Source organism: Anabrus simplex, chromosome 3, assembly GCF_040414725.1.
Source record: "Anabrus simplex isolate iqAnaSimp1 chromosome 3, ASM4041472v1, whole genome shotgun sequence".
Lineage (NCBI taxonomy): Eukaryota > Metazoa > Arthropoda > Insecta > Orthoptera > Tettigoniidae > Anabrus > Anabrus simplex.
The window spans coordinates 432,700,309-432,725,397 of NC_090267.1; the positions used below are offsets into that span (position 1 = coordinate 432,700,309).

Here is a 25,089-nt window from a genome sequence, read left to right on the forward strand (position 1 = left end):
TATCACTCTGCGAGGTCCACTTGGTCTTTACGCAAATATCACTGCTATGAAAAATATTTTCCATAAAAATGTGCAAGTAGGTCTACTTACGTGACAGGTATTTCATTAATCTGAACTTGCAATAGGCTCAATTCCCTGTAGATGGGAAGATTCATTGTCTCTTGCATCACTAGAATCCTCTCCTAAATTACTGTACTTACAAGTTTGTCACACTCCAAGTCTAACGCCCGTAGGTGGCTGGAATATCTAATTGAAAGATAAAATCACAGCAACGAGTAATATGATCAAGATTATGCAATTAATAAACGTCCAACACATTTTAGGTTATCTGAAGCTTCCGAACATAACCTGGAATTCCCAACACACAGGTAGGCCTAAAATGAATTCTCGATTATAGCTAATATCTTGTACGGTACCGGTACACGACTGGGTGACTTTTACTGAAGAATGAAGGAATACTGACTTATTTTTTGAGTGACGTACAATGTGTAGGCTATAATTGTTTTTTTCTTATTCCCTTTGTTACTGCTTTCTGCCACCAAGTTCAACAACAATTCACTCTCTTGGAAAGTCATATTAGGCTTCTTTCTCCATTTCTGCTCAATAGCAAACATAATTTATGCAAATTATTTGCAAACCCCGGATGGAATCAAAAACTTGTTTAAAATTCGATAGTGGTGGCAGGACGTAGTCATTTGTTTTCTGTACGTCAGTATGAAAAAATGTGGTTCAAACTGAGATTGAAACGAAAACTTAGTTTTGGTAAACCGAGATAATAAATTCTGTGGTGAATACGGAAGTGAGCGTTATCTGAAATAATGACATATCCGAGTTTTGAAAATCTAAGATAACAGCAAAAGTTACCAACGTTGGTGAATACGGGCCTAAAACACTTCTCACACGTGGTCTCTTTTTACTGGACAGTAACATGACGGATGGTGGATAATTCTTTTCGTGCAATGTAAACACTTGAAATAGACACACTGGCAAAATCTGATGTTAGTTTTGCGATACAGTAAAACCTTGTTAATTCGAAGTCTTTGTAATACAGAAATTGGACTTCCAATTATGTGATTTTGAATTAACAGCCATCTTGTAATTCAGAAATGCCAACCTTCACCAGTTTTTGCGGATTCTGCTTTTCCGCGTACTGCCTGCTACAGGATATTGTGGCTTTCCTTAAAATGCTGAATACAAAAGAATTGCGATTTCACTCTATTTTCAACTGTGAAACACACTATAGACACACCGAAGTGAGTGAAAGTGCGAAAAGCTACCCCTGCACGTTCCGGAAGACGCGTTCTGTCATGACGTGGAGAAATTTTGAATTTAAATTACTTGTAAAATACGGTACTATTTAAAAAAATGTAAAGTCAGTTTAGAATTAAAAGTCTGAATTGTTTTCTGTTTAAATATGACATATGGGGACAGTTTTCCTCTATCTACGGTTACACAAAGCATAACTGTAAACTCAGCATCGAAAACTAGGTGAGCCAGGAGCATGTTGGCAACCTTGACGCAAATCAAAACCCACACCCCAATTTCGTGCCTCGAATTAAAAAAAAATATGCAGGGATTATTTTCGTAAATACAGTAATTTTGTTCACACAGAGTGAAATAGTTTACAGGAAGGCCTAAAATTTAATTCTCAAATATTTATGTTATAAGTGGTTCTATCCATAAATACTATGTAGCTAAAGTTATACTGTATAGTATTAAATTTCCGGTCATTTATGTCTAATACAATTTTATCGTAATAACAGAGATATTTAAAGATTAAAATTTCATGATTGTTCCATATTGAATAGAGAAATATACAATATTAAATAGAAGGAAGGATCCACCTTTCAATACTCCTTTGTTAAGTTGAACCAAATAGAAATTACAACCTGTTCATTTGGAACAGGTTTCAACACATTTGAAGTGTCATCATCAGCCAATGAGCAAAGCAGTGCAAAAATTAAGACATAAAGGTCTAAAAACAACTAACACAGTGATCCCAGTCAAAAGAGTAAAAAGAACACCACTATTTCGGGCCGAAACAAATGCAGTTGAAGTTCATAAGCAGGTCTAATACAATCCTGTTATGCCGCATTCACATATGAAGACGTAAGAATATGTTGTATTTGAGATCGATAACGAGTTAAAGGACTTGTTCTAATATGCAAACTTAAAGGACAACTCGTTATGAAATTGAACTTGGTAATATGCAGTTATGTAGAGTTGTTGCTAGGCAGGTCTTGTAGGCATTTGTTTCTCTGGCCGAAGAGTAAAAGGTGACGTAATTGAAGTCTTAGGAAAACAGTGTAGGACTTAATTTTGACAATGGGAAGCAGATATATAAATTTTAAAAATAATTTAAATCATTAAAAAGAATAAAAGCAAATAATAATATATAAAAAATAGGAAGAAATTTTAAAAGAAATTACAATGTGAGGCTCAACTCGAAACAGCTTGCCGTGGTGATTGATAAATGAATGGGAGATGATAAATAGAGAAAAGGGTCGGGACAAATGAGCGCTTATTAGAGGGTGGGAGGGAAAGGAAAATATGGAGGTGAGGTTAATCTAAGGAGGATCATAGGGGTGTTGCGGAAGGTGGAAGTGGCATGAGAGAGTATTGTGTAAATTGTGAAAGATTGAACGCTTGCTTGTTGAATTCAGGTTATTTAAAATGGAGATAAGAAAATCGAAGAGGTTAAATCAGTTGTAAATTCAAAATTAGGTACTTTGAACACGTTAATGCAATAAAATACAACAGATTTTTGGCAGTGGGGCAACATATACATGACACAAATTTTCACTACAGTAGACCAGGATATTGAAATTCTCAGCACTCTAAATAAAGGCCCTCTCCTAGACATCATTGAAAACTGTTTTACACACATCGACCAGTTTTTCAATCCAAATCTTGACCTGAATGATATTTCTGAGAAGCCCAATGCCCTTTTCAATTCATTCTTACTCACTGCCCTGGCCCTTTAAATATAAGTCATAATCACTCCTTTCTCATTCAAGTGATAACATTACAGTTGTTGGCTATATTAGGATCCTAAGTTTATTGACTCATCTGTGAATGATTATCTTGTTTTTAGGTATATGAAGAAATTGCCGTTCACTTCAGCGACACTCGACATAAACCCTGGCCAAATGTTCTAGCTTTTGTGCTAGACCTAACCCCTGGTTCCGTACTAGTGGATGTCGGTTGTGGGAATGGAAAATATTTTGGACACAGAAGTGATATTTTTGAAGTAAGTATATAAGTTGGTGCTTTCCTGTATTTTTATATTTTGAAATAAAATGTTTTCATCTTAACCCTTTGGCACTCAGCCTATATGCAGGAGTTTGCTCAAAGACACTCAGACTAATTTCTGTCATGTTGCAAACCAAATTACAAAAAATCAACACGTAAAGAGATTAACACACATTAAAATAAAATAAATCACACTAATACAAGAAACTATGAGCATTTCAGAAATGAATATAGCTAGGACGTATTGTTATTGGTAAAGCCAAAAAAAAATTATTAAATTTTGAAAATAAATTTAAAAAAGAATTTTTGATTTTCAATGACTGAAAAATCAGACATTATTGCATCTTCCTTCTTTACTCTTAGACATGAAAGAAAGAACATTTAATTCTGAATAATTTGATATCAATGTGATGTGTGTGCTGCAATTCATTCATGAAGCATGGCGCATAGTTATTCACTGTACATGTAACGGTCATCGATGTCAGGTCCTCGTGGTCCGATGCACGGTGAGCAGCTGTGACTGTGTCATTTCCCACATAATGCGAATCACTTTAGGCAAAAGAAGGTCATTATTACTGTCTAAGTCATCTGAAAATTCAAGGATATCGGCCTCATTCGGCCTTGAATATGGCCTAGCCATTACGATAAAAAGATGACGCAAGCACGTGCAACAACAGAGTTATGAAATGGAGTAAAATTATAGTTTGCGAAGTACAGTGAACACACGATATACCAAAGAAACGAAATATACTCTAAACTAAACTCATATCAAGATCAAATTGTTGTATTCATAAGCCAACCAAAACAGATCCACGCAATAACAACTTCAAATAACCACAACATAAACATTCACTGTCATCAGATTTCATTTGTCGAAATAAAAATATTTTGTAGGGCTGGTGGATATATCTGTAGAGTAAAACGCAAATTCAACGCTTTAAGGTGCCATCACGATCAACTGTTATGATTTAACAGCCACGCAAATGACGAAAATCCTTAAATAGGACCGAGCCAATGTATCGGCGCCGTGAGCTTTCTCGCCATAACCACTCGCACTGATATCGGCGCGCTGAGTGCGAAAGGGTTAAATATCAACAATCTCCTGTCATAAAATGAGTTTACATGTTCCATAATATAAAGTTTGAACTCTCTGATTTTGAGTTGATACAAAGAAAAACAAAGGTAGTTTGAAGATTGTGGCCTTTGGTGCATCCTAGGATTGAACCAGGGCCCTCTTCCTTTCCAGGGAGTTAGCAGTAAAATGTAATGAAGTCATGGGAACTGCATTATTTTTCATGTACTAAAATTTCATGATTTGAATTTCATGAAGTTTATATGTAGGCCTATGTAAAAATTTAATGTATCTGATATTCTTATACAGCACCTAAGATATCTATAATTATGAAAGGAAGTGTTTTTGTCTGTCTGTCTGTCTGTCTGTCTGTCTGTCTGTCTGTCTGTCTGTCTGTCTGTCTGTCTGTCTGTCTGTCTGTCTGTGCAGACGATGCCCAGCAAAATCTACAGCACGCAGAGATCTGAAGTTTTGAACATGGGTAGATGGAAAGGGGTCCGAATGCACCTCGAAGCCGGAAATTTCATTTTATGAAAGAAAAACCATCGGAAAACGTACATTGGGATATGATAATCCAACATGCTGTCACCAAGATTAAATGCATAGAGTTGCTGTATCTAGGCAACGTACATAAGATAGGTAGAGAACACAATATTCAAGGAGCCATTTTACGTCCAGGGCATAGGAAACCGTTTTTGGTCTTACATGGTGTGAGGGCGTATGACGCTGTTGATGGTGATTTGTCCTTCGGATCGGGATGTAAAGTCTTGATCTATTTGAGAGGAGTGGGCTATGTGCCGGCGCCTGGCGCCGGGTTTCATCCTATTAATTCTTGCTATCATATGTCATTCATTTCATCTCATTAACTCATCTGATTGGGTTGACGTCACGAAAGTCATCCGGTCGTAAAAATTCGCTACGAAGATTCATCTCACTTCATACCCAAACCATGTAGAGAAAGGAGACAAGTGTTGGACACATACATTTAGAGGAAACATATATGACACCGGATAGACGATAATAATAAACAAGGAATAATACATCTATCAGTCAGGATGCCATTGTAAGTCCGTGGAATTGGAAGCCATTTTCCTTCAATCCATGATGTCTGTCTGTCTGTGTTCATGTGTGCGATGCCCAGCCAAATCCACGGCAAACGAAGATCTAAAATGTTTGTCGTAGGTGGGCACAGGTTTTCACCTAAGACGCATGGCTGTGTCTGAGAGCAATTCTTGCACCAAGACATGAAGCTGCCAACGTCATCAACAAGCAACACTCACAAGAATTATCCGGTTTCCTATAAATTGAAAAGTCTATCGACACGACATGTCATACAGATGAGGTCAACTACACGACAGAGATTTTGAACAATTTGGAGTCACTTGGAGTACCCTCGAACATCTTGGGGTGGATGATTGTGGCACCGATTATCTTTCTCAGGAATATGAATCCTTCCCTCTGCAATGAACATGGCTCTGAAACTGATGACGAATATTATTGAAGCCACCATCATGACTGAGCGTGCCGCAGGCGAAGTAGTATTCCTCGGACTGTAAGTCCATTGAGTAGGAAGTCATTTTTGGCCCCCGACACGCAATTTACGTCAAAAAGATGTGAGTTAATAAATATAATGCTTTAAATTGCTTTTAATAAAGAGTTAGAAAAATCTAACGGTTGAATTACTAAACGAGGGCAAAGCCACGGGCACATGCTAGTTCTTTATATAATATAACCTCCTCAGTCCTGGTGTCCAGTCGGCTGGACAGTTTTTAAAAACATATATCACACTTCCTGCTACTTGAATTCTCCTTGTAGCCATATATAGGTATTCCATGACTTCCCCTGTTAATGGGAAAAAAACATTTCAACTTAATTTTGGTTTCAACAGTTGCCACCCCTGTCGAAATCAACATGGCTACAGCAGAGAGGATGGTGAAGGCGGGTAAGTACATAAACATGCACATTAGACAATTATTTATTATTATTTGAATTACTTATGTAGTTAAATATCATTCTTAAGACCTCTAGCTACACTTTCATGTATTTTGAAATTTGAATTTCGTTGAAATTATCTGAAATATATACTTTGAATGTTCCTGTTCAGCCGGCTGGACATCAGGTTTTAACTTGGTCCCATGATCATTACAGGCTTAAAATCTGTTGTTACACATGTGGCATTCTGCTGGTTCTGCTGGTTTGATATGCTACCTGTGTTTTAAAATATCAATTGTTGCCTTATTTTTGACATCAGTAAACTCTAATAATAAGATAAACAATCGACTTTTTATTGTAATGTGCATGTGAGACATAACCTTAGTTACAAATATTATTCTTTTTCTTAGGCGTGTGCCATGAGACACCACTTACGGAAGAGGGGATTTTACAAGCACTGGACAACAGTGATCTTGAAGGTGCATCATCTGATGACAATGAAGATGAATTCCAACCTATGTCATCAGACAGTGATTCGGAAAGTTCAGATTCAAGTCCCCATTCAGAACGCGACGCTATTCCTTGTGAGGTAAATTATTTACTGTTTTGATCAGTATATTGAACATATGAGTAATTATGATGGAGGACTTTTGAGACTAATTAGGCATTCTACTTTCTTTATTTCAGAATCAGAATAAACCAATCAAAAAATCCAGGGAACTAAAATGGAAAGCACAAGATTTCAATCCCACTCCTAACTGCGCAGAGGACCTTGACTGGGAAGTAAATGGACGGGACCATTGGACACCTCTTGACTATTTTAATGAGTATTTTGATGATGATTTCTGGAACCTTGTAGCAGATCAGAGCAACAGAAGAGCCCTTCAGGACAATGTTTCCAAGCCTTTGAGAGCAACAGCAGGAGAGTACAAAATGCTAGTAGGAGCTCATATCATTACTGGTGTCTTGAAGCTGCCACGACTTAGACTGTATTATCGTCCAAATTTGAGAATTCCTGCTGTAGTACAAATACCCAGGGATAGATTCTACAGACTAAGAAATTATTTGCATTTTGTGGACAATCTTGCTGTTACGGATGAAGTGAGAAAAGAAAACAGACTCTGGAAAGTTCAGCCAGTTATTGATGTAGTGAAAAATGTCTGTAACAAATTACCCCGTTGCATGAACCTAAGTATTGACGAGCAAATGATTCCGTTTAGTGGCACAACAAAGTTGAAACAGTACGTTAAAGGCAAACCTAACCCTGTAGGACTGAAGAACTATGTTTTAGCATCACCGCAGGGTCTTGTGCTTGATTTCTTTATTTATCAAGGAGCAAATACCTGGCCAGATGGGAAGCCTAATCAGGAATACGGAATAGGAGGCTCTGTTGTACTTAAGCTCACAGAGAATTTAAATAGAGGGCACGTATTGTATTTTGATAGGTACTTCACTTCAGTTCCTATTCTTGAACATCTATTAAACCGAGGCATTTATGCTACAGGTACAATTCAAGCAAGTAGACTCCAAAAGGACCTGAAGCTGAAGTTATCCTCCGATCAAGCCCTGCAGAAAAGAGGAAGGGGAAGCTATGATGAATTTGTACGTGAAGACGGCAGTATTAGTATTTTGAAATGGATGGACAATAGATCTGTTCTGATGGCTTCCTCTGCGACTGGAGCAAAGCCTCTGCAGTATATCCGGAGGTGGGACAAGAGAGAAAAGAAGTACATCCTTGTTCCATGTCCCAAAACAGTACCAAGTTATAATCATAGTATGGGCGGAGTGGATCTCTGTGATCGGATGATCGCTTTCTATAGGATCATTATGAGAACACGCAAGTGGCCAGTTAGGGTGTTCTGGCATTTCATAGATCTTGCCATAGTCAATTCATGGATTCTTTATAAAATGGATCAAGAAGCAATGGGAACAAGGCGCTGCGATATCATGGATCTGCTCCATTTTAAGATTTACATCGGTGAATCACTGTCAACCGGTTCTACTGGCCAAGTTGAACACCGGAAACGTGATAACCCACGGCATTTTCCTCTTCCTGAGAGCTCCAGCGATGAAGATGAGCGTCCGGTAGAAAAGAAAAGAAAACTTCCCAGATGTATCCCAACGAAAGACAGCCGACTGACAGGAAACAAGCACCTTCCAATATGTGCTGTAGAAAATAGTCAACAATTCATGAGGTGCCGCAATTACAATTGCACAGGTAAAACCCGTTTCAAATGTGTAGCCTGTGATATATTCCTTTGCATAAACAAAGAACGTCAGTGCTTCTTGGAGTTTCACACCTAGAAAGAACTGGACGGCTGAAGTCAACGATACTAGAATATCAAACGTATTTTTTACATTTTTACTTAAATTTTACTTTTAATTTTAATTTAATTTTACTCTTTAATTTTTACTTAAATGAGTAGCTGAGGCTGTAATCTGTACTTAATAAATTTGATGGCAATGTAATTATAAAGAAATCTAATGGTTTTTTTTTCTGTGATGTTCCACAAGCAATCCCCATGTTGACCAAAGTAGGTCCTGATGTCCAGCCTACTGGACAGTCCCCCCTTCCCCAACTGATATTTGTAACATTTTGGTAAGCACATTCTCAATATTCTGTGATTATTTTAACCTCAAAAATTCATGAAAATCAGTATCTTACAAAAAAATGGTAACGCGGGACTCAGGAGGATAAAACCAGTTGACTAACTGACTGACTCGCTGACTCACTTTCAGATGAGCCAGAAACTTGAAATTTGGCAAACTGATAGCTATTAGCCTGTAAACCCACGCAATGCTTCTGGTTATTGCTTCCTCAGAGGAGGAAATGTTAAATTTATTAAACAGATTTCAAGACATCAGTAATGAAGTGTGACTGAAGTAAAAAGGGATAAAACTAAAGTACTAATCAACAACAGACAGAAAACATGAAACGACTTTCAGGCTGTTGATAACATAATAATTTATTACCTCAGTTCATTAATAATAAATGTGGGCAAATGCACTGAAGAGATAAGACAGCCGAGTTAGATAAACTATGATGGCACTAGTGATGAAGATCTAGAAAACCCATTATATCATCATAGACACCAAAATATCCTAGTGTTCTCCATATTCCTGTATGCATAAAAATGCTGGACCCTCAAAAAGAACATTGAAGCCTTAGAAGTGTACTGCTGGAGGTGAAAGCTGAGAAATGGACTATTAGAATCAATCAGTCAATAATAAATGAGCTCAAACTGAAAGTATGTTTAAATATTATTGTTGCAGGCAAAATGTTTCCATGCAGGATAATAAAGACCTGTTTGTAAACGGTGTCGATTGGCCATGCTGCTAAGCACTGTTGTCGTGTTTACTTCTATTACTGGAGTGTAACACATTAATGTGCACAAGAATCCAACACATAAAATTTCTCTATATTAATCCATGCTTTCATGCAATTTTAATGGTTATTGGACTTGAGTTACTCTCGGTCTTCATTCTTGGTGTCTTTTTCTCCCTTCTGTATAATGGACTTGTTGTAATTTGCAAGATCCTTGCGGATGACAGAAAACAGGACTTTAAGTTGAGAAATTACAGGCGCCACAAATTCAATAAAAATAGACAATGTTGGTGATAAAAATTGATTATAAGTTATAATTTCATAGTGGCCCATATTGAAGATAATTACAATTCAGATGAAGAAAGAATATTCAATAGACATTTATTATAGTGACTATAGGTTAAAACACTGTAATAAATGTGTATTGAATTGGTGGAACTTTTTCTTCATTTGAATTAAAATTTGATTAGGTGTTGAACTTTTACTCTGATATTCACCTACATAACTTCTAGCGCCAGTAATGTACTTTCAACCCGTGTTGTGGTTTTTACCTTTCATCAGTAGGCTACTCATACTAACTCAAGTTATTTTGAAAACTATGCTTGACAAACACACTCTTTTTCTAGTTGATGAAATGAAATGTCATATGGCTTTTAGTGCCGGGATATCCCAGGACGGGTTCGGCTCGCCGGGTGCAGGTCTTTCTATTTGACGCCTGTAGGCAACCCGCGCGTCGTGATGAGGATGAAATGATGATGAAGACAACACATACACCCAGCCCCCGTGCCATTGGAATTAACCAATTAAGGTTAAAATCCCCGACCCGACCGGGAATCGAACCCGGGACCCTCTGAACCGAAGGCCAGTACGCTGACCGTTCAGCCAACGAGTCGGACTTCTAGTTGATCTTACTACACCTTGCCAGATGCTCAAACAATCACAGACACTACAGTGCACAGCACTGACAGTGGTTTACATTTAAACATTCAACATTTGAAACACACATAGAAAGGACTGTATTAAGTGTACAGTATTGTGTTTACCTCAGAGAAATTTCTGAGATTGCCCCTTTCCTTCAACGATTAATAAGAACTTTCCCGTATCAACTGAAACTGATACCAATCATTAGTGAACTGTATGAATGTAATAAATCTTTTATTTTATGTATTCTGTGTTGTATTTAATGCCTTGGATTCAAATGAGTATGTTTAAAATACCGTAGTTACCATATGTCTCTAATAAAATCACATGCAATTAATTACATAGCAAGGCTATTGGAATTTCCTCAGATTCATTGTGTTATAGAAATATATTTATTTGATTGTCAAGTACAATCATTTTAATCATATTATTTGGTTGGGCAATTATCAGAAACTTGAAATATTTATGTTTGTATTAGTATGGTTATTTGAAGAAAAATATGTAAGAGAACTTAGTATTTGAAGTACAAATTTGTATGTATATGCATTTTAAATACCTCTTTTTCAAAGTATTCCATGTTAAATATCTTCATGGAGAGGCAGTAACTATTCTTCTCAGCTATCTTCTTTCACTTTCACAGATTGGTTGTGATCGTAGCAGTAATTTAGCAGTTGTGTGCAAAGAACGAGGGTTCCAGATATTCAATTGTAATTGTCTATCCGTTCCATTAAGAGATGGTATAGCAGATGGTTGTATTAGTATTGCTGTCATACATCATCTTTCTACTAAGGTAAGCTAATACTGTGTTATTGTTTAAGCTTTAAATATTGTACAAGACCTGTTCAAAAAAATTGAAAACTCTTTAGAGGGCTTACCTGCAGTCTAGTTAACTTCTCTCTTTCGAAGTACTCCACTCCTCTATTACTGCAATGCTCCTAACACCGTTTCCACTTATGGAAGCAGTTTTGGTAAGCAATTTGGGGGATCGCACACAGTTCTTCCAGCAATTTCAGGTTGTTCTCTTCAATGGACTGAAATTGTAGTTCTCTCAGGGTGAATTTCAGTTTAGGAAGTAGAAAGAAAGTCTCCTCGAGCTAGGTCAGGTGCGTAGGGTGATTGGGAAAGCACAGTTGTCTATGTGTTAGTAAAAAAATTCACGAATCACCAGTGATGCGCGAGCTGGCACGTTGTCATGGAGGAGGCTCCAGGAGTTGTTTCTTCTCAAGCCTGGTCTTTTTCTTCCAACAGTTTTTCCTCAAACATGTCAAGACTTCAACATAATACCAGCAGTTCACTATTTGACCCTCAGATAGGAATTCATGGTGCAAAACACCATTGATTAAAAAAAAAAAAGACTTCAACAACACTTTCACATTCAATCTGACCTACTGCACTTTCTTTGATCTGCAAATTAAAAGAAGAGAAAGAAAAAAAGTGAAATGACGCAAGTCTCATAAGAAAATAGAACATAATATGAACGTATTAAAGATTTGCCAAGACCTTTTATTTGTATTGATCCATATTTTGGAAATATTTATCTTTACCCTGCATTGAAAGGAATGGAGTTACACATTTTGTTGTCAGCAAATGAAATGCTTCCTTATGTTGATTTATAAAGGGTGTGCTCACTTGAGAACTACACTTCCTTTTCATAAACTATTATTTAGAAAGCAAATTCTAATTAAAATTTACTAGTTGTGTAGTTTCTGTGGACACAAGAAATTAAAATCTTATTTCAAAAGTTGTTAAATATCCTTATGATAATTTTCTTTGTGTATGTGGAGATCCTCAAACATTTATCCATCACCTATTTCCACTCTCCCCTACTGGGAAACATGAAATAATGCTTGGAAACTGACTTTGTTCTTATATACCCACATAATTTTCCCACCCTTAATTTTGAAATGGAAATTTGGGGGAAAATAATTTTGCATAATTTTTCTGTTAAAAGCTTTCCATCGCCAATGAGTTATCTACAGTATGGTTTTTTTTTTTGTAAAATGTGAGGCCATGAAAAGATCTATAGTTTCAACAGGCGGTCATCATTTTGTAAGTGTTAATTGAGAAGTGCAAGTGGCACTACTGATCTGCATTTAGGGCAGTCGACAAGGTGGCAGATTCCCTATCTGTTGTTTTCGTAGCCTTTTCTTAAATGATTGCAAAGAAATTGAAAATTTATTGAACACCTCCCTTGGTAAGTTATTCCAATCCCTAACTCCCCTTCCTATAAATGAATATTTGCCCTAATTCGTCCTCTTGAATTCCAACTTTATCTTCATATTGTGATCTTTCCTACTTTTAAAGACACCACCCAAACTTATTCGTCTACTGATGTCCTCCCACGCCATCTCTCCACTGACAGCTCGGAACATACCCCTTAGTCGAGAAGCTCGTCTCCTTTCTCCCAAGTCTTCCCAGCCCAAACTTTGCAACATTTTTGTAATGCTACACTGTAATGGGAGCTCCTGGCAAGCTACTCAAAGTGTTGATCTACGCATTCTTGTAATAACCACATGGAAAATGTGCACTTGATCTGTAACTTATACTGGTCTCTGTGCTAATTATTTTTACTTACATAAGTGGATAGTGGTTAGTGATGTGATGAGTTAGAAAAATGTTAGTTACCACACACAATTAAAATTAACACTGATCACGTTCGCAGAAAATAATGGCAGTTTTACTGCAGTTCGTGAGTTTTGTGTAGAGCTAACACATATACGCTACTGGCATAAGAACAGTTGCTGTGTGCCTTATCATTTGAGGGAACAAAATCAAGCCAGTATCCAGAAATTGGAAAAGAACTGTTAAAAAAATACTACTGGATTAAGAAATGACTGCTATTGATTTTCGCACAAACTGCTATAATTGCACTGAATTCACAAAGGAAAGCATTATAGGAATCTTGCAATTTAAAGCAAGTGGAGGGAGTAGTGTAGGTTAATGAAAAGGAACAACCTTTCTCTTTGAAGGAGGACATCTCCATGGCACTGACTGCTGGAGAACCATACCAAAAAGTAGTAGTGGAATTTTAGATTAAAAATTAAATTTGCATAATGTTTTGAGGTTAAAACATTCTAAAATGTAGGGAAATTATGCGAGTAAATGTGGTCTTTTACTGTGAATAATTTACTGTTTTATTGTCAGTAGAGGCACCTGTTTGTGGTGAAAACTTTTGCCTAATTTAATCATTTAAGAAAATGTTATTTTGGTATATTTTTCATTATTTTCTTTTGTCAATAATTTCTGTAAATTTTATGTGCACTTTTCAGCAAAAAAGCTAAAACAAAAGGTAGTTCACAGCAAATTTGTAATAAAACATTATATTTTATTTTTACATATCTTCAAGAAACACAAGTTGGCAGGACAAGTTGGTTCAAAATAACTAGTGGGCTGAGACAGGGAAGTGTTCTATCACCAATCCTGTTTACAATAGTAATGGATGACATCATGAGAACAGCAAAAGCAGCATATGGAGGAAGAGAAATGAACATGATGTTATTTGCAGATGATATTGTGATTTGGGGAGAAGACGACAGGAAGGTTCAAGAACAGTTGAATGTGGTGAATGGGAAGATTGAAGAATGTGGATTGAAAATAAGTGTAGGAAAGAGTAAAACTCTTGTTATGACTAGAGGGGAGAAAGAAGGGAAAGGTCAGATTAGACTTGCAGACAAGTCCCTGGAAGTAGTGGAAACGTTTAAATACCTGGGGAGTGAATTAATGGAGAATGCTCGACTGGATGCTGAGATTAGTAAAAGGATTCAAGCTGGAAGTTGTTTCTATCATAGTGTAAGAAATATGTTATGGGACAAAGATGTGCCAATGGAAGCAAAGGATACTATGTACAAGATGTATTACGTACCCATAACAACTTACGGAGCAGAAACTTGGACAAAGACAAAGAAGGATGAGAGTCAAATACAGGCAGCCGAAATGAAATTCTTGAGGAGTATGATACAGAAGAGTAGAAGAGACAAAATAAGGAATGAGAAAATCCGGGAAGAAATTGGAGTGGAAAAAATGAATGATAGAATAGAGAAGAGCCGACTAAGATGGTTTGGGCACATAAAGCAAATGAGCGACGAAAGAATGCCAAAAAAAGGTGATGGAAATGCAAATTCAAGGAAGGAGAGGCCATGGACGACCACGATTGAGACGGAAGGATACCATCCAACGCAGCATTATAGAAAGAAACCTGGACTGGGACACAGTGTTGGAAGAGGAGTGGTGGAAAGACCGAAGAAAGTGGAGAGGAACCATATTTGCCCCTACCCGGCTACAGCTGGATAAAGGGAAATGATGATGATGATGATGATGATATCTTCAAGAAACATGAGAGTTATGCTTCTGCTGTAAACACAGTATGTATATTAAAGCAAGGATGTTTGGAAAAAGGTTATTCTGTCACTTAAAGAAGTAGGACTAGCCTACATACATAATTTACACATCAGTCTGAAAAATACAGAGATGCTATGAGTTCCATTACTACTGGGAGTTAGAGCTGTTTTCTTGTCAGACATCATTTTACAGTATTTTGAAAATGACCCCTCATTATCAGCATTACTGGCTGAGACCATAAAGCTTTCTCTGTAGCTTCCACAAAATGCTCATATACCGGTACTCATTTCAGGGAAAGAAGAATAGCAATTGCATCATTATACTTTCTTGCTGTACATGAACTGCCAACTAGATCACTAACCACTGTGTTTTTCGTATCAAAGATATCTTGATGTTGAAAGTTTTTGTAGGATGGGAATTTGCTGTGTTAAATGAGAGATTTAATCATATTTTATATCACATTTCATATGCTTCTTGTATCAGAGAATTGTTCCACATAACTTCACCAATTATTTTATGATTTTGCGGAAAGCTTTCGCATTTTGAGACAAATTTGTGAAATTTTGCAAAAAGTTTGCAATTTCACACTTTGCAAAAAACATGTGGCTTTAGTTATCAATCATAAATAAGACAAATTGTATAAAAAACCAGAGAAGAGCTGAATATAGAACCGTTAGTACAGAAGATACAGAAAGCAAGACTGAGATGGTTCGGACGTGTAAAAAGAATGGGAAAGGAACGGGTAGCAAGAAGGGAATTGGAAAGAGAAGTTAAGGGAAAGAGACCAGGAGACCAGTTGAAGACTGAGAAGAAGGTGGATGGATCAGATTTGGAAGGACATTTGAGAAGCTGGATTGGATGTGGCAGAAGTAATGGAGCAGGAAAAGTGGAAGGACAGAAAGGAGTGGAGGAGGTTTGTTAACCACACCCAGGCAACTGGAGTGGGACATTGATGATGATGATGATGATGATGATGATGATGATGTATCATAGATAATTCTGAATTCTTCCTACGGTACAGTCTACCATGGAGGCAGAGAGTGTATTATATTTGACATTTATAGGTTAACACTGGAGCTTAGGCAAATGTTTGTAATGTTTGTGATAACCAGGACTGGGATTTCTATTTAAATACATATTTGTCTTTCCAATAGCTGCAGTTACATTTTTATCATATATTTACAAATTAGGCTATTTACAGTGATTAGACACATTTTATTTTTCATATTTGTCCATATTTCTGGGTATAGCCTAGCACATGTTTTTACATATTTGAGAAAAATTCACATGTATTTTTATAATTTAACATTTCATGACATCCCATATTTTATTGTTTCAAAGTTATTCTTGTCAGAAAATCATTTAAAATTCATTTTACGAGCATCATTATTCAAAGTTGGACTCTTAGTATTTCTGTGAAATGTGGAAAGTAAGTTGTTCTCCCAGTTAATGAATGGTGAGCCATCTAAGGCTGTTCTATTAACATACGAGGTCTTGAATAAATGAAACAAGAGCATGGCCAAATTGTTCACTGATCCCACTGTCGGCAGCCCGAAAGATGGTTTTCCGTGGTTGCCAATTTTCATACCAGGTAAATGCTGGGGCCGTACCTTAATTAAGGCCACGGCTGCTTCCTTCCAACTCCTAGCCCTTTCCTATCCCATCGTCGCCATAAGACCTATCTGTGTCGGTGCGACGTAAAGCCACTAGCAAAAAAAAAAAAAAAATTGTTCACTGATGATGTGGCAAATCTATGGCCAAATAGTATCAAATATGAAAATATGCTCCTATTTCTGGGTGATACCCACAGTTGGTGAATTATTGAAAATAATTTACCCTAAGATGATTCATTTAACTTGTGGAGCCCAAGCCCTTCATCGGTGTGTGGTAGTGATGGGCAGTTTGAGATGAGTTCTCAAGATTAGCGCAGGCACTATTTCTTGCGAGAAATTTAGAGAGATCTTGAGAGCATTGTCCCCGCATTGTGTGGCGAGCAGCGTTCCGTAGGCTTACAGGAAGATGAAACTGAATGTTGTTTGTTTCGAGTATGCGAATAGCCAACCACGGGCCTTCTCCAGTCTGTAAATACGTATCAACAAGCGACGAGGGCATTAATTTCTTTTGTTTCTACCGAGGTCTATTTTGACGCAGTATAATATAATTATAAAGGATACGCATTCTGGCATTGTATGAAGCGGTAAGTACAGGAATGGATAGGCTAAGTACAGAAATTGACAGCTAACGTAGGTACATCTACCTGGATACTAGAGGCGTGCATTATTCGAACTCGAGACGGAATGATGCGCCTTGCTGCATCTGCAACCACCATTACATATGAGTAGAACGTGTAGTCTAAAATGCCTAAGTTTGCTGCAATTCTTTCGACAGGTAGGTGTACGACGTTATCAGGTCCCACATTCAATATCATATGACCACTGCTTGTGTTTACCAGTATTTTGGTGACTAAGGAAATAATTCCTTACAATGTTATAGAGTATTTGTGTCATAATTAGTTACTTTGGTATATGACGGTACAATGTGTAATTGTGTAATTATACGTGACAACTTTAAGACTGTCCGAAACGCAGTGCAAGTTGTGGATATCGGTTATTTCGAGAGATGCCACATAGCACAGTCCGCTCTGTTATATGTTCAAAAGAAGTAAAACACATCGGCAGAAATACTTCTGGGATGATCCGGCACTTAAAAACACGTAATATCAATGAAGGGGAATTGACACAGAACACCTCCGGCGCGGTCTGCATCACAAGAAGCTACCCTGTCGACAACAGTTGCGAGGTATCCAGGTAGGTGTACATCCTAACTACAGTTATTCACGGATTATACAGGGTTATTCAGCTAAGATGTCCATCTGAAATAGGTCGTGAACAGTTTAAGATACTGACATTCCATTCTGTTTTCACTTTCGTTAATGGTATTAAGGGGTTCATAGTTGAACATGCACTACTTTTCCATATGAGAACACTATTTCACGCAATAACTGCTTATGGTATACTATCAAATTTACACTCTTAGTTACTGGGATGTCACACAGATCGCAGCACAGGAGAATCGGTCTCGAGATTCTCGCGAGAGTCTCGAGATCTGTGATGTCAGTCTCGAAAGTCTTGAGTGGGAGCATTGCCCATCACTAGTGTGTGGAACTTATTCGAGCTACATGCTAAAATGCAACTCTTATCTTCAGTGAAGAAAGTTTTTTGAAGATTGAGATATATCAGTTTGTAGTAACAGTGCAAAATAAATGCTAATTTTATTTTAATACCTATATCCAAAAGATTAAACTCTTGTTCTGTGGCTTTAATGTCTAAGATATTCTGTACATTATTTTGTTAGATTTGTTACATTTTTTAGCTCATATGTATGCACATATTTAACCATTTTTATTTTTATTATATATAAATCCTGTAGCCCTGGTGATAACATTATAGCACACAGGAGTAGTACCTCCATTTTCTGATAGAGTCCCTCAGTACATTTGTTACAGTGTTTTTCATGAAGGCCTTTGGCAATTCAAACTGTCTGCAGAAAGTTCTCAAAGATCTCTCTGGCACCAGTCATCAAACCAAAAACAGTACTGTAATGGTTTTCAGATGGTATTTCTCCTGAACATACCTACTTTATCATTGGCTCATATTTGAGGTGCTTCTCTGAATTTACTTCTTGAGGTTGGCCCTGATGGTAGTGGCTATGATGTACCGTTGAGATGAGTTTGGTTTAAAGGCAATAGTATTGTACCAGTAAAAGAGCCCGACTTTGAGATTTATTTTTAATGCAAGCATGGAATAGTTCTCAGGGCTGAACTGGATGAATAATAGCTAGGGCTTGGTACAGAAGGCAGGGTCCTATCTACAAGAAAAATTTGAATCTGATTCAAATTATTCATGTAATGCATGTTAAATTGCACATCACCTCATGGTAGATAGGGGTTGTCTTCCACATTGTCCTTTAAATGGCCCTGGTCTCCAGCTCACCAGGCCGCACCGGCTGGAACACGTTCCAGAAGATGCCCAAGTACTCCCATCAAGATGCGGACGGACCATCCAGGTTGGCTGCACGGAATACGCCTTAAGTTCCCGATGCTCGTGATGACCTCCGCTGGTTCCTGACGATGTTGAGGGTAGTCACATTACCCAAGTACAATGAGGTTGATAGAATCAATGCAAACTCCGAAAATGTGCTCTTCGTCACTCGCAGAATAAATCCAAGTTCCTTGAGTAATGAGTTTTCTCACCACTAGTAAAATCACGAGACAAAGTTCATAAAGACTTTCAAGAATCCACTCTTTAACACTCATGGGAGTGACAAGTCCGTGGTCATGAAGACTTTCAATAATGTTGTAGTTCATCAATGAAAAAAATTACAAGTCTTTAACTGATCACTGGCAAAGATCACAAGTCTATGCTCACGGAAACTTCGAATAAATTTAGAGTTCATCACTCGTGAATATTACAAGTCTTTGAATAATCACTGGCGAAAAGTTAAAGTCCATTTATAAAGACTTAGAAAAATTCAGAGTTCCTCAACACTCGTAAATATTGCAAGTCCCATTTATAAAGACTTAGAAAAATTCAGAGTTCCTCGACACTCGTAAATATTGCAAGTCCCATTTATAAAGACTTAGAAAAATTCAGAGTTCCTCAGTGATACTATAACCACACGAAGATAGCTTCCGACGATAATGGCAGCGAGTAGGGCCACGTTAACTACTCGACTGTCACTGATAGACTGAGATATCAGGCTATATGGAGCCCTCCTTATATTTGGTTTGGGACATCTACGTCTCATATGCCGTGAAGCTGGTTATCTCCTGAATCCCTCGATGGATTTTCTTGAAATTCAAGCATTGCGACGTTTATGTAATTCCCTTTAAAATGACATGTTGATCAAGTCGTTACCGCAATTATTACAGGAGTTTAAAATTTTTTCTCCATCGAATGTTCCGGAAGGTGTGACGCTTGAATCTGGAACATATGAGTTCAGGCTAGCTGCACGTGGCATGACAGGCGGGTGATCTAACTAGCCCCTGCGGCTGCGTCACGCATACAGCTGTTCTCAGCTTGCTCGCTCGTCTTGCTGAATGTAAACAAACCAGGCTTGCACGGAGTAATACGCGTGGTGATAAAATACGATCAACTCTCAAAAAAAATATGCATGTACAGGTCGTAACCGGTACAGTATCAATCTGTCCACTACAGCCAATCAATCAGTCAGTCAATCAGTCAATACTGATCTGCATTTAGGGCAGTCGCCCAGGTGGCAGATTCCCTATCTGTTGCTTTCCTAGCCTTTTCTTAAATGATTTCAAAGAAATTGGAAATTTATTGAACATCTCCCTTGGTAAGTTATTCCAATCCCTAACTCCCCTTCCTATAAATTAATATTTGCCCCAATTTGTCCTCTTAAATTCCAACTTTATCTTCATATTGTGATCTTTCCTACTTTTAAAGACGCCACTCAAACTTATTCGTTTACTAATGTCATTCCACGCCATCTCTCAGCTGACAGCTCGAAACATACCACTTATTATATCGATGTTGATTCCCATAGGGAATCTGAAAGATTTGTCCTGAATGAGTAAATTTATAATACCAATGGTCCATACCGAGCTCGATAGCTGCAGTCGCTTAAGTGCGGCCAGTATCCAGTATTCGGGAGATAGTAGGTTCGAACCCCACTCTTGGCAGCCCTGAAAATGGTTTTCCGTGGTTTCCCATTTTCACACCAGGCAAATGCTGGGGCTGTACCTTAATTAAGGCCACGGCCGCTTCCTTCCCACTCCTAGCCCTTTCCTCTCCCATCGTCGCCGTAAGACCTATCTGTGTCGGTGCGACTTAAAACAACTAGCAAAAAAAAAAATGGTCCGTTATAATGTCCAATAATGGACAATTTATATTGGCATTACATACCACTTAGTCAAGCAGCTCGTCTTCTTTCTCTCGGTTCTTCCCAGCCCAAACTTTGTAACAGTTTTGTAATGCTACTCTTTTGTTGGAAATCACCCAGAACAAATCGAGCTGCTTTTCTTTGGATTTTTTCCAGTTCTTGAATCAAGTAATCCTGGTGAGGGTCCCATACACTGGAACCATACTCTAGAGACTTATATGCCTTCTCCTTTACATCCTTACTACAACCCCTAAACACCTTCATAACCATGTGCAGAGATCTGAACCCTTTATATTTACAATCTCATTTATGTGATTACCCCAATGAAGATCTTTCCTTATATTAACACTTAAGTCATCATTGGAGAGGCCATGTATCACCTCAAAGGTAGTGTCTCCCTTTTCCTTGAAGGTATTTTCAGTTGTTTATCTGATTGTACCATTATCAGAACTCTATATTGTAGTTCTACACTTTTATAATTTTATTTTAAGAAGTTCAGCTTGTTTATCACTTGCTGTCTTAGATCAGTTCAGTTTTTCATTTCCGCTACATCGCCTTTGCTGGCAAGATGTGTTTACATTATACTATGTCTTCTGGCGTGGGCTAGGTAATATTTGTGTCTTCTGGCATGGGCTGGATAATATTTGTTACTTTCATACGGTTAATATATTCCAAATAATCTTTTCATTATTTTTATTGTCAGAGTAAATTTATTTTCATTGTTTTCATATTTTGAGAAGTTTTTTTTTTTTTTAATGATACTCTTTTTTTCTACTATACAATTGTAAATGTGTTCTGTGCAGGTGTATATTTCTTATACTTCGTTACAAAAGAGAAATGTTTGTTTCAGGATCGTCGACTCAGAGCTATAGAAGAAATTGTTCGTATTCTTGTCCCTGGTGGAAAAGCTTTAATATATGTTTGGGCCAAAGATCAGGAACGTCACAAAAAGAAATCCAGTTACTTAAAGCAAGATAGAAAGAACCGGAGAGGAAATGAAGATTCAGCTGTTTATGTTCATGATACACCCCGTGAAGGAATCCTCCAAAGTGAAAATGTGAACTCTACCTTATGTGATAGTTCAATTGTAAATCAAAGCAGTACAAGTAATGGAAATGTTCAGATACAGTGTGATATATCTGATACAGATCATGCAAGAACTAAAACTGAATTTCCAAAACTCCCTTTGCATACGAACAGAACTCAGTTCCAACATCAAGATGTTTTAGTGCCTTGGAAATTAAAACACGGGAAAGTATCTTCTGGACAAAGAGAAGATGAAGTGCCAACATTTTATCGTTACTATCATGTGTTTGAGGAAGGGGAGTTGGAACAACTATGCACTTTGCTCACAGATATAAACATTGTAAAAAGTTACTATGATCAAGGGAATTGGTGCATTATTTTACAAAAGATTCATAAAACAAATTGACATAGGGCTGATGTTTACGTACCTTTCTATAACTGCCGAGCATGAAAAGGTAGAACTGAAAGCAAGATGCCTAACAATATGATACACATAAGAGATCTTCTAGCTTGTAGTCATTTGATTTAAATATACAATATCTGATCGAAAGTATAGTGACACCTACTTGAAATCTGTCCTCTAAGTTATAATTCCAAGTAGTGGACATTAATACAGGGTGGGCCGATTCAAACTGGGGGAAGGAGATTGTCTACCAGGTGTCTGAATGTCTCTGGAAAAATGGCAGCACTTAGCGAGCTCAGTTAACAATGTTGGTCATTGGGGGGTCTGAATCAAAGTTGTTCTAGTATGTCCCAGAGGTGTTTGATAAAACTGGGATGACTAGTCCATTTCTGGAACTGTACTGTCAACAATCACTCCCATCTGACAGCTGCAAGTCATCGCCAGAGCAGTGGAGGTGCTCTTTATTCTACCAAACATGGCGAAAAGTAATGTGACCATATTTTCTCAAGCTGAAAACGGGACACTTATCAACTGACTTTAAAAAAAGTATTATTTGGTCTATAAGTTAAAGCAAATAGAAAACTATAAGCCTGTTTATCTATTTATTACAAACTACAAACATAAGCCAAAATTATTACAATAGGCCTAATGAATACAGAACATTTAAAGCATTACAACTACTATAAAAAACGCGTACATTTTACATCATGTTATACAGTTAGCCTAGAGGACATATTTTTCGGAAGAATGGATTTTCTTCAGAAGTTTCTCATTTTGCTTCAAGTAATTGAAAAACTCAAAGCAACTGTATTTTAGATTGACTTTGGTAAGCAACAATGCTTTCAGGGTTCCAACTTTTAATTGGTTTTTTTCTGATGTCCATATTTTGTTCATACTTGCAAAAACTCTCTCTACAGGTGCATTAGTACCTGGCAAGGATAACCCAAATTCTACAACCTTAGAAAAAGTAGTGAATGATAGTTTTTGAGAAGAGAAATCCTGAAACATTTCTACCCATCTCAGATGGGCGTCTTTTCCTTCATTATTCCATTGAGTGTTTTTGTCTGCAGTAGCAAATTGCTTAACATAAACAAATTCACTGAAAATAGCATTATCATCAACATTTGATTCTCCAGATACAATTTTAATCGTAGGTATATATATTTCAACATCATTCCATTTCAGGACATTGTTAAGCAAGATCCATTCAAATTTCTTATATACTTCAAATCTGTCAGTCCAGACTTTTAAGTACTGAATCCATGAATCACAGAAACTATTAGCAATTTTTTGGAAATCCTCTACTTTCACCTTACCCTCATCTTGTAGTTCATGCAAAGCACATTTTACAACATCTGGGATAAAATTATTCTCCTTTTTCTGAGTCATATTTACTTTCAACATAGCAAGTGCCATGGCTACTTCAACTCCTGTTGTTAACTCACCTTCTACCTGGAGAACTGCCTGGTGGAAAGTTGTAGCTTGGTTGTGCAGAAAAAGAAGAACAATTTTCGCCAATGGGTTTTCAAAAAAATCTTTCATTATCATTGGACATTTTTCCTGACTCAGAAAATAGGACCTCAGCCCTTCAAAAATTGCAAGAACTCTTCCAACGCTAACCACCTGGTGTTACTATAACCTAACAATTTCCTGTACTAATCTCAGCAAAATTGCAGAAATCCTTTAGTGATTCTACTCTAATAGTGTAATAGTGTATGAGTGAAAATGGTAATATATATTGTGAATAGCAAGTTCTGCATCGATAGGTAAACAATAAGCAGCAGTCTTAATTGTGTTGTGCACTATATCCGCTGCACATCCAACGCCAAGGATTTCACGATGTAATAACATCCTAAGTTTGTGGAAAATATTTCTGGATCCCTTACGTGCTGCCCCACCAAAATTACTATTACCGGTAGTATTGTCACCACAGATTGCAATTATCTTGTTGTTAAGATTGTTTTTTGCAAACACGTCAATCAGATAATCGGTAACAATATCTGCTGTTTCGTCAGGACATTCATCAATTTCCAAAATTCGAACACGGACACCCTCTAGTGGTAAAAAGTACCTAACCATAACAGGAAAAATCTTTTTCTCCCCATGATTAGAAGCATCTGTAAACACTGTAACAAACCTGACTTCATTTAATTCCTTCTGCAATATTTCATAAGAATGAGGTGCAAGTATGTTCACAGCAATGGCTTCACACTTCGTACGACCGCAAGAGAATTTCTGTTCAAACCAATTTCTTATTAGTTTCGAAGCACAGTCATTTAAGCGAAAGCTATGATTTTCTTCAACCATGTGGTAAGTCCAGGCTCCTTCAATTGCAGCCAAGTGAAGTTCACGGTCTGTTGCTGAAGTTGGCCGAAAAAATGAAGTTACACTTTTGGATGACGATGCCGCAATTTCTGCGTTTTAATGCTTCCTTGATTTTAGATGTTGTTTAATGTCACTTTTCCCTCCATGGGACACAGATAATTTGGTGTTACAAATGGTGCAACGAACATCACAATCACAATCGGTCAGTGTTTTCTTTATGAACGTGTACCTACGATAGAAAATAAGTATTTGTTGATCTATACATAATTACTGGAAGTTGAATTGCATTAAATTCGCTATAAATTCTAAGTTACTAAGGCACTTACCTTTCTTGCAACGCAGTAGTGAACATACATTTTCGTTTCGGCATCTTTAATCCTGCATCATACGACACTCCAACTGCTGTTGTTGAGAGAATTAACCAGGGACTCGCTTCAAGCAAGGAAAACAAATGCAGGCAGAGTAGCAGGGTTGCCATATTTGTTGTTGCTCGTAACGAATATTGTCACAGCCTCCTATATTCCCTCTTTACTCTTAGCTAGCTTAGTTGTTATGGACATAAAAACAGTTACCTTGCCGTACACAAATTTC

At 37.4% G+C, this 25,089-nt stretch overlaps 2 protein-coding genes across 5 annotated transcripts in view; both read left to right on the forward strand.

Moving 5' to 3' along the window:
* LOC136867399 (alkylated DNA repair protein alkB homolog 8) overlaps positions 1-22,411 on the forward strand; it is a 68,044-nt gene extending 45,633 nt beyond the window's left edge. For 3 of the 4 annotated variants that reach the window (XM_067144591.2, XM_067144590.2, XM_067144593.2), the window contains 3 exons: positions 3,095-3,250; positions 11,143-11,292; positions 21,595-22,411. In XM_067144591.2, the coding sequence (XP_067000692.2) occupies positions 3,095-3,250; positions 11,143-11,292; positions 21,595-22,176 (888 nt within the window). In that variant the 3' untranslated portion in view covers positions 22,177-22,411. The remainder of the gene's footprint in view (positions 1-3,094; positions 3,251-11,142; positions 11,293-21,594) is intronic. The other variant, XM_067144592.2, reaches the window with a different exon arrangement.
* LOC137498873 (piggyBac transposable element-derived protein 3-like) lies at positions 6,152-8,560 on the forward strand. The gene is made up of 3 exons (XM_068226540.1): positions 6,152-6,266; positions 6,667-6,845; positions 6,944-8,560. The coding sequence occupies exons 1-3, from the start codon at positions 6,173-6,175 to the stop codon at positions 8,558-8,560; spliced, it is 1,890 nt and encodes a 629-aa protein (XP_068082641.1). The 5' UTR covers positions 6,152-6,172.
* Positions 22,412-25,089: the final 2,678 nt, after the last annotated feature.

Bases quoted from the DNA above. Each gene is read 5' to 3' on its own strand.
- LOC137498873 (XM_068226540.1), top strand. From the start codon at position 6,173: ATGGGAAAAAAACATTTCAACTTAATTTTGGTTTCAACAGTTGCCACC. The intron at 6,267-6,666 runs GTAAGTACATAA...TCTTTTTCTTAG, and splicing joins AGAGAGGATGGTGAAGGCGG to GCGTGTGCCATGAGACACCA. The intron at 6,846-6,943 runs GTAAATTATTTA...TCTTTATTTCAG, and splicing joins GCGACGCTATTCCTTGTGAG to AATCAGAATAAACCAATCAA.